This window comes from Podarcis gaigeae, assembly GCF_964106915.1.
Source record: "Podarcis gaigeae genome assembly, chromosome: 1".
In the NCBI taxonomy this organism is placed as follows: domain Eukaryota; kingdom Metazoa; phylum Chordata; class Lepidosauria; order Squamata; family Lacertidae; genus Podarcis; species Podarcis gaigeae.
This window is the reverse complement of record NC_139678.1, coordinates 71,911,148-71,923,940: the sequence shown is the minus strand read 5'-3', so window position 1 is coordinate 71,923,940 and position 12,793 is coordinate 71,911,148. Positions and strand designations below refer to the sequence as shown.

The window sequence follows — 12,793 nt, the reverse complement described above, 5'->3', positions numbered from 1 at the left end:
GGATTTTTTTTCTCACTTGAATGGCTTTCTCAAAAAGTGTCTGTGTGTGACTTTCATAGCAATTTATTTTGTACACTTGAGAGATAGTATCAGTACTAAGACACAAACTTCAGATGTTGGAAAGGCATGCTTTTGAGGCTCCAGTCCTCTGATTTCTGTTTGTCTTTCTGTATTTGAAAACATTTGCTAATGCAGTTTGTGTCTGAATTACATAGTTATAAGAAGTACAGAGGAGGCATGGAAAAATTGCTGTATGTTTTTGCCCAATATGCATTGCTATTGGTTGGTTAGCTGCATTCAAAAGGCTAAGACTTTTATTGCCTACTAGTGAAAGCAACCTTTCTTCATAGTGGAACAGTACAAAGGAAGAGCACAAAATGTACATACATCACAGTGCCTGGAATTCTGTTTGAACAAGTGTATTGATTGGGTCTGACCTCTTTACACTTTTTTCCATTATTTGAAAAGGTGCATCTAAGTGTAGCTGAATTGAACCAACTGAGATGAACTTTCCATGAAAACTTCTTGAGATATTTCTTTTAGTTCAAAGCTTTGGGATTTTTAAAGGGCATTTTTAATACAGTCTGTTGAGGTGTTCTGCGCTGCAGCCACACTTTGAATGTTTTAAACTACAGGTAAGTCTGAGAAGAAGGAAGAAAACGGAGGTGTTGCAGGAGTATCATGGTATGGAGAAATAGTAACATTTTGACCTATGGAATAAATAAAAATGTCAAATAATGCTTTGAGAGAGAACTTTATACTCCTGTTTGCCACATTAGCATGCTGCTTTGGATTCACAGAAAGGTATCTGAAAGAGATCAGCCACTCCAATTGACTATTTTGACAGCTAAACAATTCATGACATGCTTGTACTGAACTTTCCTCAAATATCTCTTAACAACAGATTTCACAACGGCTGGTGTGAATGTTCTTAGCCAGTGGGCTACAGTGAATCTCATCAAGGCACTAATCAAGGCACAGGACAAAGGAGAAAAGCATTTTTAACGTGTCTGGTTTATTTAAATAAGAAGCAAGAAAAAAATGAAAAACTAAAAATTATGTTAAAATTGGAATGTTAATTAATAGCACCCCCATTTTTCAGTGTACCGGAGACAAAAGGAGTAAGAATGGAGATATGGAGGGGAAATGTGGAGTCTTTGCAAAAAGTGTCTCTTAAATTGCCAACAAAGATATTCAATATGTCAGGTGATTCTTGCTAGCATGGTAAATACCCATAATCAAAATATCCATGTTTTTGATATGGCAAAGTACATGGGGCAGTGGCTCTGCGGTACGGCCATAGTTCATGGGTAACATAAATCAGATAAAAGGGCAAACATAAGAATGAACTGTGTCAGTCCCTGAGGTTTGTGTTTTGATCTGGGGAAATCTTATGGTTGCTTTGGGCATATTTATGTGGGAAAGCATACAAATGGAAATAGTAGTAGTGATGCTGATGCTGATGCTGATGTTACTCTGATCCATATAGCTGAAGGTATCAATCAGTGAAGTTTGTAATCCTTAGCTAATGTAAGTAGGATGCCTGTTTGTGTGAAGATAGGATTTAGAGCAGGGAAGCCAGTGTCATGCCCTCCAGATATTATGGACAAGTTCCATAATTCCTGACTATGGGCTATACTGTCTGGGGCTGATTGGGGTTAGAGGAAATTCATTTTGTCCTCTTTTGGTTTTATAACAAAGCAGAACAAGGGAGGTACGGCAATAATAGCTCAGAGGTTGCTCCAGCCCATCAGGCCCCTATAGGCAGGAACATAGAGGAGCCAAGGCTGCACGCAAAGATGCCACAGCCTGATCAAAGTCCACTTCCCCAACAGAGCTATCTTCCATCAACTGCCCAATGCAAAATAACAGGGTGAAAAGGCAAGAATATAAATAAAACTCATCTGGGTCAACTGGACTGTTCCACAGAGCCAGCTGTGGTGCAGAAAGCACCCTAAAAACGTATTGTGTGCGCGCTGAGAGCTAGGTTCTGAAGAACCCACAAAGGCAAGTCAAGGAGGGCTGCATTCTCAGTGGCGATGAAATGGTGACAGATTGTTGGGGTGGGGGAATAGCACACACTGAATGGAATCCTGAATGGAAGATGATTCAGGTCTCACTTGGAACAAGCTAAAAGCAAATTCATTTCCCAAGAGCTTAGCCTTATGTAGCCAAAACACCACAACCCCTACAAACAAGGCGGTGTCAACAACCTCAGACCCCAAAGAATACAGTAATGCCAAAAAAACCACACACAAAAACCACAACCCAAGGGATCAATGCTTTGAGAGGGGGGAGGGAAAACAGAGGATCAAAAACAAAAACACACACTCTGAAATAGCCCCTTAAGTACCCAGTATGCTCACTGGCATGGAATACTGTCTGTTTGGGGGTGGGGTTGAAATCCAGAAAGGGGAGGGAACTGAATGAAGTAAACTGGAACATGCAGGGTATGGCTGGTTGACTGGAACCCTTCATAACACACTATGCTACACCATTTTGTACAGGCCTACTTGCATTGTTCTATTGTGATGTTATTACTGTTATTTTTATGTTACTTGGAAGTAGCCTTGGAAAGAATTTGTATTCCAAAGTGCAGAATAATTATAAGAGCTAAACTTTCAAACAGCCTAAACAGTTTGAAACAAATGAGTGACCCAACCATCATTACTTTGCAACTAGTTTCAGTAATTCTTTTTTTAAAAAAAATAAAAACCACCTAATATAAAACCAGACTAATTACTATAATATCTATTTATCTAATATATAGTATAATATATTTTCATAGAATGTACTGTGAAATAATGGACGGGGAAGATTCTTAAGACCACAGATTACGTATTATTCCTAACACTTTTCCCTGTGGCCTTAGCTATAAACCTTTTTTTCAATTCTCTGTCATCCTTCTGACCTCAAGTATATCTTCAATGTGACTATCAAGGTGGGTCAATAACTGTATAAAGTGAGCCACATATTTATCAAATGCCATATGCAAAGGACTTTTAAGATTCAGGGGAAAGTCTGATAAAAGTAGATTGCTTTTTCATACCACCTGGTCTTTCCATGTTTCCTGAACACTTGGTTCCTACTTCAAGTTTCTCCTGACAGTTCATAAGGACTCAAAGCAAACCATGATGTGAAGCTTTGATTATGAAGCCTACCAGTGGTGCCGAGTCTCTTTGTCTGCTACATTTTATAGAGGCAGCTTCAGTGCATAATTTAATCTCTTCTGGGGACTGTAGCATATCCACAGGAGATTTCCATGGAGCAGTCCTCCTGTCATGAGAACTAACGTGTGCATACAATCTTTTGATGTGAATTCCCCAACCCTAGCCTTAGAACGACCTGTGGCTTTGATGCTGCCCTAAAATTGTGCTTTCTGAAATAAAACTTTCTGAGGATCCTTAGGAACAGTAGATAGAAAATTCTAGAAATGTTGTATGAAGTCAGAGCACCTTCTAAAACCCTTTTTGACCACAGGGTCTCCTTCACAGTGAGAACATGTTTTCCCTTGGCAATTGGAAGCCTTTCTTCCTTCCTTTCTTTTAACTGAGATACTTCTCTTGGGAGTGAGAATGCTGAGAAAATTAGGTAAATCTGTATCTGGACTGTAGTCCTCCACACTAGGTTCAGTAAAATGACAGAGGCAGCCAATTATAATTGTTATATTTTTACTGCCAGGAGGAGGAAGAGGTGCTTGTAAGATTCTCAGCCTCTGTACCAAATTAACTTGATCTGTCTTGATTACTATGTACTATGGCAGGGAAAAGGCATTTGCTGCACTGCCCCAGGCAACAAATTGTTTCAGGCCAGCCCTGACCGAAGTCTCCCCTAAACAGGATTAATTCACTCCCATCTCGAGACTAGCTAGAAACCCAGCTTGAGTTTACCAAGAAAAATAAGAACCAGAAAGTTTGTCAGCAACTTCCAGCACGGGGACAGGCAAAGCAAAAAAGAAATTCCATGAGAGGTCAATTAAATTAAAAACTAAAATGTTTTGGAATCAAAAAGATAAAAATTATTCAGCCAGTAAAAATTCAGGACTTGCAATGCTGCTTGTAGACAGTATCTTCAAGAGTAACTTGAAATTTTTAAACAACTCATTCATAAAATGAGAACTCTTCTCAATCATAATTTGTCATCTTTGGTTGCTTGATTTAATTCTATTTTCTTACTATCTAAATAGGAATAAAATTCAGAGAGTGATAAGGAGTGAAAAACACTAAAACAGCATCATTAGTGCTATTTGAAGTTAGGGATAGTTTGTTTTTTTCTGATTGTTGAGGGGCAGGGAGACACATTTCTTTCCCTACTATTGTTATTTGAAGGCTTGAAAGACATTCTTTATTCATCTTGAAAATGGAGAAAGGCACCCAGAACAGAGGGTGAATTAGATAAGCAGCACTAACCATGAATAATCAGTTCTCATTTTATGCCAGAAATACGTGCTTCAACTGTAGTTTTTCAGACTACAGCCACTTTAATCCTTGATGTGAACAGCTCCTTCAACCAACAGCCCTTTTAGTTCTGTCACTTTACCTACAGTACAGTCATACCTTGGGTTACAGGCGCTTCAGGTTGCGTTTTTTCGGGTTACGGACCCGCCGAAACCCAGAAGCACCGAAATGGGTTACTTCTGGGTTTCGGCGGTCGTGCATGTGCAGAAGCGCCAAATCGCGCTTTGCGCGTACAAAGAAGCGCCAAATCACAACCTGCGCGTGCGCAGATGTGCCACTGCGGGCTGCGAACATGCCTTCTGCACGGATCACGTTCACAACCCGAGCATCCACTGTACTTTCTGTAAAACACTGGATGGGTATAACTCATTTGGAAGAACCGCAGCAACAGCATCAAACTCTCTTCGCAGGCTCGAGCTGGAATGGTTATGCAAAATCAATATAATGTAGGTAAAAGACGAAAACAGTATCAAGTTCTGAGGAAAAAATGGTTTCACACTGAAACCAAGCAAAAATGATTCCAATGTACTACTAATTAAAATGCATAATTTAGATACAGTGGTACCTGGGTTACATACGCGTCAGGTTACATACTCTGCTAACCCAGCAATAGTACCTCGGGTCAAGAACTTTACCTCAGGATGAGAACAGAAATCGCGCGGAAGCGGGAGGCTCCATTAGCTAAAGTGGTGCTTCAGGTTAAGAACAGTTTCAGGTTAAGAACGGACCTCCAGAACAAATTTAAGTACCCGAGGTACCACTGTAAACATAGTTGTTAGTTAATGTACTTAAGAGAAAATTGAGGCAGGTTGTTTTTACTGGAGTCCTGAAACTTTTCACATTCAGGTACCTACTCTCCTTTCAACCCACTCTGTTAGTCTCCTTAACCATTTCAGGGTTTCTGCCAGTGAAGCTTTAAAGATCAATAACGTATACACAGATACAACACATGTGTATGTTAAGGTTACTCCCCTCACTGAATATTTTGTCTGTTAATTCCTTATCCAAACTTCCTTTGGCTAATCAGTTTCTCTCTCATACATGCATCTCTTTCTCTCTCTTTCACATGCATGCACAGCTCTAATATTAGAAGTCCACCACAGTAAAAGCCAGTGCTGGGCACATCCTAAAATGCTGTTCCCTTTTGGGATGCCAGCAAGACAAAGGAGCTCCAATTCTCCCTTTTTAATAATTATATCATTCAAAACCCAAACTGTGTGCTCCTTTAAAAAATAAACCACACTTAAAGACATCAAGTATCATTTCGATAAATCATTTTAACAAGCTTAAGAAAGGTTTGATAGCCATCATGGAATAGGAAGGGGGACAGAAGAATAATGTAAAAGGGGATCGAGAACTAACCTGCACCCTCCCCACAACCAGCCCAATTTTATTTTCATACTTTACAAAACAAAATGGATACAGTCATGCTGATAAAAATAGTTTCATGGCGATGGAAAAGCAAACACTATTCTCTCTCTAAAAGGGCCTTATTCAAACCATAATAGAAAGGTCTGTGCTGTGAGCAGTCCAATACTTTGCACTGTAACCATAAGGCTTACTTTGCTTAAAGGCAGATTTGATCTGTAGTTATGTACCACTGGATTTAACAAACATCATTTTATAGTTGCTTTTTGAATTTTTCTTAGCTTGAGGATCTTCAGCATCGCTGTGCTTTTCAGTAGATTCTGCAGCCTCTTCTTGCTCAGACTCAGAATCACTTTCCGAGTCCTCTGAGCTTTCTGGCTCCAGAGAGTCTCTTGTATCCTCTGGATCTCCCTTGTCTTCTTCAAACTAAGAGAAAAACTCAGATTACAGAAAATGCAAAAACTTTCCATCCCTTTTTTAAAAAGTCATACTGAAAAATGGATGTTTCAACATAACAAACAAAGCCCATGTACAAAACCCATGTAAAATCATCTTGATGAGCTTTGCATCTTGGCTGAGTCCTGGAATACCTTACAGGCCTTTCCCACCTGGCCTGGGAGATGCGGGCCCTGATTTGACTCCAGCTACAAAAGCTGAGGCTGCTGAACAGCATTTCTATTCATGTTGTAAGCCGCCTTGAGCAGGGTACAAACTATGGAAAGGCAGCATACAAATAAAATGATGGATGTATCATTAAGGAAACAAAGCAGCCATGTTAGGCCCCTTCACATAGCAAAATTTTGAAGTACGCTACAGCGCAATATACATGCACTCAGAATCCCATGTAAGCAGGTAGAGGGTTACAGCCTCGTTTCACCAGAGATAAGCTCCTAGCCATGCAAAATCAGGCATTTGCTCTAAGCTAGGGATAGCCAACTTCATCAATCAAGCTTCACGATGAAGTTATGGAATAGGCAAGAGCGCCAGAGCAAATGGGAAAATGTGCATTTTGGCATGGTGAAGGCATTACAAACAAAACCCAAAGAAAGTGTGGCAAAATGTTGAAAACCATTTCCTCCTGCCTTGCGAGTAAAACTTTGGGCAAAACCTTTTACCACAAAAAGGTAAGAATTTGGCACAGCTCCAAAGGTCAAATAAAGTAGTTTTGTGGGCTTGATTTGAGTTAGCCATCCCTGCTCTAAGCTGTATCTTCTTATGAATTCAAGGCAGAAGCAAGGGAATGCTGTGGTGATGCTAAATTATAATGCCTCATCGTAAATGTGGGAAAACCTCCAGCCCTCTGGACCTCCTACAATTCCAGTGGGCAAAGTTTACAGACTGCAGCAGCTGACTACACTGGCCCATTGGCAAAAATACAGCAGTTGTAAAGTGTGGCCTGAGTTCAGCAGACAGTGGCCTAAGGAATGGATAGGCTTGTGTGTGTGCCATGCGACAGTTTGACATACTTAAGCAGCATCCACTGTACAAAACTGTGCTTCTGTTGTGTTGTCTCTGTGTTTGGCTTCTAGAGAAACACAACTTCTTGAGTCACTATTTCAAGTTAAACATGATTACCTCACTGAAGCCAAGTCCACAATGCCGCCGGTTCCTTCCTGACATGGTGCTATCCATGCTTTGCTGGAACTGAGTTTCTAGCTCATCATTCATCTTCTTGTCTTCTTCCCCTATATGTTCATACACGTTGGTTACCATCCAGTCAAACTAACAAACAAACATCTAATTACAACACAAAAGCAGGAGCGTAAGGCCTTTTAGAGTCAGAATACTTCATGCGAATCACCATGCCTTGCTAGTGCTTCATTACAGACATGTGCTAAAACAAAGGGACAGAACAGCTTCAAAAGCCTTGAAAGCAACTGTCCCAGGGAAAACTTTGCTCCCACCAATGGCAGAAGATGCGTAATCCCAATTGAAAATTACTAATGAAATCTCAAGTGAGCCAAAACAGCACAGCTAATTAATTTAATCCATGAAGCTTATTTGATGGCAAGAGAAAAACATTATCCAGAAGCAGGAGCTCCAGACATTTGTTGGTAAAGCATGATTTGTTCATGGCATGCCTGTGTCCAGTAAGTAGGAGATAATGTATGCCTTAGGCCAATGGGTTACACATTGTGGGGTGCTCCTGCTCTCATTCAGCTTGCCACAGAGCCAGTGTGGTTTTAGTGGCCTAAGAGATGGTTTTGAGTTCAAATCTTTGCTTTATAAAGCTTACTGGGTAGCCTTGAGAAAGCTGCTATTCAGCCAAAAAAAGGGGACTTCCTGAAAAACAGCCACACTTCATTAAAAGATACATAAACTTACTTCCACTTAATTTAGACTGACCTGTTCTAAAATGAGAAGTTGATCTGTGGTCTCCAATAACAAGGCGGCCAGTATGCTCTTTCTAAAAGAAAATAAAAGCTATTATTTGAGAACAACTGCTGTCTCTTGAAGCAAATCACAACAATGAGTTCTGCAGCACTTTGTAAGTTTTCATGCTCCACGGGCCACCTTGCAATAAACATTATTTGTAAGTATCATAAAATCATTGTGCCAGCTTTCAGGGAGTTACATTCTGTTAATGCCCAGCATTAACTTCATCATATTTTTAAAATCAGCTTTTTGTTTGTTTAATATCAATGTTCTAGCATGCAGATTTCATATGTCCGAATTGATAAAATGAAACAACCAGATGCTGTAAGTAATTATGGGGGAAATCAAGAATAAAAGCAAAAATAAAAATAATCAGAGATTCAAATATGGAAGTCCAACATAGAACCAGTTTCATACTATATGAGAAGTACAAGTATCATAAAACACATTTTTCTTCTTGAGGACATTAGCTTCCATCCTATCTTCTATGAAGCACTTGGATGTTTGCTGTGAAAATGCTGCATCAGCCTACCTCTACAGAGCCCAGTTATCTAATAACATAATGAGCTCTGCTGGATGAGACTAAAGGCCTATCTAGCAGGACCAGAGTGAAACAGCACTCTCCCCATATTGTCTCAAGCATCTTACTTGAAACTATTCAGCTGTAACCTTGACTGGCTGCTGCATTAAAATTTACAGTGGTACCTCGGGTTACATACGCTTCAGGTTACAGACTCCGCTAACCCAGAAATAGTACCTCAGGTTAAGAACTTTGCTTAAGGATGAGAACAGAAATCGTGCTCCAGCGGTGTGGCAGCAGCAGGAGGCCCCATTAGCTAAAGTGGTGCTTCAAGTTAAGAACGGACCTCTGGAACGAATTAAGTACTTAACCTGAGGTACCACTGTATTCTGTTCATTCTTCAGAGTATCAGTTAACAGTCATACTAGCAAAATATTTGTTCCCCTATGTTCAGTGAAACATAGTAACTTGCTTGTTTAAACAATAATAAAATTCAACAGCATTATTCCCAATACATGAGAGTGACACAGCTCAACTATTTTTTTCTTTCTGAGAGCAGCCATAGATAATGCATGCCTTACAATAACATCAAGATGAATGGATTGCCACCCCTTGTATGCTTATCAAAATCAGTGAAGTAAACCAAGCATGATCAGTGAAAGAATAAGTTTAAAAGGTTCTTCTATACAAGTTTCCTCTGTGGTTCAATGAACTGTTTAGATGGAAGATCATAGAATCATAGAGTTGGAAGAGACCACAAGGGCCATCGAGTCCAACCCCCTGCCAAGCAGGAAACACCATCAGAGCACTCCTGACAAGCCTCTGCTTAAAGACCTCCAAAGAAGAAGACTCCACCACACTCCTTGGCAGCAAATTCCACTGTCGAACAGCTCTTACTGTCAGGAAGTTCTTCCTAATGTTTAGGTGGAATCTTCTTTCTTGTAGTTTGGATCCATTGCTCCGTGTCCGCTTCTCTGGAGCAGCAGAAAACAACCTTTCTCCCTCCCCTATGTGACATCCTTTTATATATTTGAACATGGCTATCATATCACCCCTTAACTTCCTCTTCTCCAGGCTAAACATGCCCAGCTCCCTTAGATAAAGATAAAGCCTCACCTTTGCAGCACCCATAAGTCTCAAGAACTTTTGCTTTCTTTCTTCATTACCCAGGTCTGCTGCCTCCCAGCTGCTAGATCCAAGCTGCAAGACAGAAGGTGGCCTGTGGTCACGTTAAAAAGAAAGATAAGTCGATTGCATGCATACATTTTCAATTACTTTATCATATATTCTGAACAGCTTTTGTTTTAAGGGTACAGCCATGATCATTCAAGTTCAGAGTCACACACTGTTAATGGGGATTGTTAAGCCCCAATCAGCAAAGCTACTACCCACAGCTTTTTGAAGGCTAGTAGCAAACTACAGCCCTAGAACATGGAAATGACCAGCTCCTTTCAAGGGAAGTGGAAAATTTATAGCTGCGTTTAAACAAGATCAAGAAGACTTTTTTTAAAAAAGGAGGAGGCTAAAAAATGCAAAGCTTATTTAACCACCTGTAAAGTAAGCATGATTTCCAGGAAAGCCCAGTTAAGTAGTAGCTGGCACCATATGAAAATACATGTTGACAATCTGAAAAGTGGGGTGAATTAATCATTGCAGTTTACTGGTTACTGGGATCAATAATACAATTTCAATTAACTGAAAGAATATGCCTATTTTCCATCTTGTCACTGTTTGGATGTGATCAGCTCCTTCAAAAACCTACCATATGAGGCTGCAGCACTTATAGCAGTCAAACACACCAGCAAATGGAAGCAAGCCATCACCCTCTCTACCAAAATTCTCTTTTGAGAAAAGTGAACCATAGAATTAAAAGCTGCTTCAGACATCATAGAATTAATCAAAGTTGCCCACAATGTACATGTCAACCATCAGCAGGGAGAAGCAGCTGTGGACTCTAATGGCCAAAATATGAATGCTGCTGGTGTTATATCCACTGTGAAGCTGCTGAAACACAATTGAAAAGGGTAACAATTGTGGCAGTCCTCCAAGACATTCCAAGCCTGGGGATGCAAGCTTTTTGAGAGGGAGGGTCTACAAAAGTAATAATCGGTAAATATATATATTATGTTGCATTGAATTTGACTGTCCTGCTTTTATCCTATCATTAATCAAGTCCTCCATGATGAACTCAGAAATAAAGGCAGCTATTTGGCTAATAGAAGTGCCTTGCAGGTGGCATCCCAGTAAATCCCATGTCCCCTTTCATGTCTGCAAATACATTTGTTGTGAATTTTATTAAGCTATTTAACTCCCTGTAGGCTTTAGATATCAAGACTTTTTTTGTACTCCCATCACTTCCCACACAAGTGGCTTGGATGAGTATAATATAAAGCATTGTCCTTGCTTTCAACTCACTTTTAGGCATTGGGGAACTTTCCGTTTACACAGGTTTATGTTATATAGGGGGGGACGCAGGTGGCGCTGTGGGTTAAAGCCTCAGTGCCTAGGACTTGCCGATGGCGGTTTGAATCCCTGCGGCGGGATCCCGCTGCTCGGTCCCAGCGCCTGCCAACCTAGCAGTTCGAAAGCACCTCCGGGTGCAAGTAGATAAATAGGGACCGCTTACCAGCGGGAAGGTAAACGGTGTTTCCGTGTGCGGCTCTGGCTCGTCAGAGCAGCGATGTCACGCTGGCCACGTGACCCGGAAGTGTCTCCGGACAGCGCTGGCCCCTGGCCTCTTGAGTGAGATGGGCGCACAACCCCAGAGTCTGTCAAGACTGGCCCATACGGGCAGGGGTACCTTTACCTTTATGTTATATAGGTAATGTTTTATAGCATATGTGAGCATACAATGTTGTATTTTGTTCTCCCCATGGAACTTTGCTAACTCAATCAGGGACATTCAAAGTTGTTTCACACTTGATTTAGTTGGGTCTCATTTCACCACCACACCTTGGCCATGTTTATGTGGACGGAAGGTTAGCATTCCAATCATTCCTACATTTCCTATCTAACATCATTCTTAGTGCTCTGGTACATATTTTACTTTATTTTGGTTGCTCTACCCACTTCTGAGCAGTAGCTGGGACAGGATCCACAACTGATGTACACAAACACAGAGAACAAACCAAGGGACCTCAGGGTCGCTTTGATTTTACAGGTGCTCTTTAAAAAGTACTGTTGGCACACCTGCGTGTGCAATAAAGTTCTCCAGCTATTTCCCCTAGATCGCTTGAGTTTCCCCCAGATCGCTCTAGTTAAATATTCACACGTGAACAACACACACAGGCCCAATACACGCCTCCTTCCCCCCCCCACCTCCTCCAGACGAGGCTGCTACACGTGTTACAGCTTTTCTGCAAGCCAAACCAGGCCTAAACTTCTATGAAAGCGCGTCTTTCGCCTCGGGGTTGCTTAGGACATGCCTTTCCCCCAAAACTAAGGCGGGGGACCACAATATGTACAATCCCAACATGGAGAAAGGGGGGACGGGGCTTGCGGGAACAAGGGCCACCGAGCAGGTCAGTCACAGTGTCTCTTCTCTCTGCTAAGCCGCGAGAACTTGCCCGCACTTGGGGCACAGGAGACGTCGCCGCGTGGCAAAATGCGCGGCGAAAGGGGCCACAGCTGGACGAAAGGATCCTGACCTCCCGGCCCACTTTGCAACTCTCCTCGGGGCAAGGAGGGGGCAAGGGCCCCGCAGATGAGCGGCGGGACAGGAAGAAGCCCCTTCCCCCTCCCCTCCCCCGCCTCCCCTCCCCCCGCTTCCCAACCCCGCTTCCTCCCCCAGCCGCCCTTATTCACATCGGGGGAGGCCGCTCGCTTCACTCCGTGGCCGCGCTCAGGCTGGGACTCCCTGGCGGCGCTCATCTTGCAGCCGCCCCGATCAGCAGCCCGCCCCGAGGGCCACTTCCCGGCCCTGCTCGCTCGCAGCCCGAGCTTCGGCGGTCCCAATCGCGGCTTCCTATTCCTCCGCCTCCGCCTCTTCGCAGGGCTTCCCACGGCGCAAGCGCGCGAGACAGAGAAAGAACTCCCGCTTAGGTCAGGCGGCGGGTCTTTCTTTCTCCCTCCT

At 42.2% G+C, this 12,793-nt stretch overlaps 1 protein-coding gene and 1 long non-coding RNA gene across 3 annotated transcripts in view; both read right to left on the bottom strand.

The window, feature by feature from the left end:
- Positions 1-252: 252 nt before the first annotated feature.
- LOC310834350 overlaps positions 253-12,793 on the bottom strand; it is a 79,972-nt gene continuing 67,431 nt past the window's right edge. The window contains exon 2 of the long non-coding RNA XR_014559214.1: positions 253-5,022. This is a non-coding gene — a long non-coding RNA (uncharacterized lncRNA). The remainder of the gene's footprint in view (positions 5,023-12,793) is intronic.
- LOC310833327 (small acidic protein) lies at positions 5,715-12,776 on the bottom strand. 2 transcript variants are annotated; one of them, XM_083715991.1, is made up of 5 exons: positions 12,526-12,776; positions 9,838-9,921; positions 8,172-8,232; positions 7,401-7,510; positions 5,715-6,251 (listed from the first exon to the last, which is right to left on the bottom strand). In XM_083715991.1, the coding sequence occupies exons 1-5, from the start codon at positions 12,589-12,591 to the stop codon at positions 6,048-6,050; spliced, it is 525 nt and encodes a 174-aa protein (XP_083572117.1). In that variant the 5' UTR covers positions 12,592-12,776; the 3' UTR covers positions 5,715-6,047. The 2 variants fall into 2 exon arrangements, with proteins under 2 accessions (XP_083572117.1, XP_083572118.1); XM_083715992.1 differs by having other exon boundaries at positions 9,838-9,940; positions 12,526-12,752.

Bases quoted from the DNA above. Each gene is read 5' to 3' on its own strand.
- LOC310833327 (XM_083715991.1), bottom strand. From the start codon at position 12,591: ATGAGCGCCGCCAGGGAGTCCCAGCCTGAGCGCGGCCACGGAGTGAAG. The intron at 9,922-12,525 runs GTGAATAAGGGC...TCTGTCTTGCAG, and splicing joins AGCGAGCGGCCTCCCCCGAT to CTTGGATCTAGCAGCTGGGA. The intron at 7,511-8,171 runs GTCAGTCTAAAT...ATGAACATATAG, and splicing joins AACTTCTCATTTTAGAACAG to GGGAAGAAGACAAGAAGATG.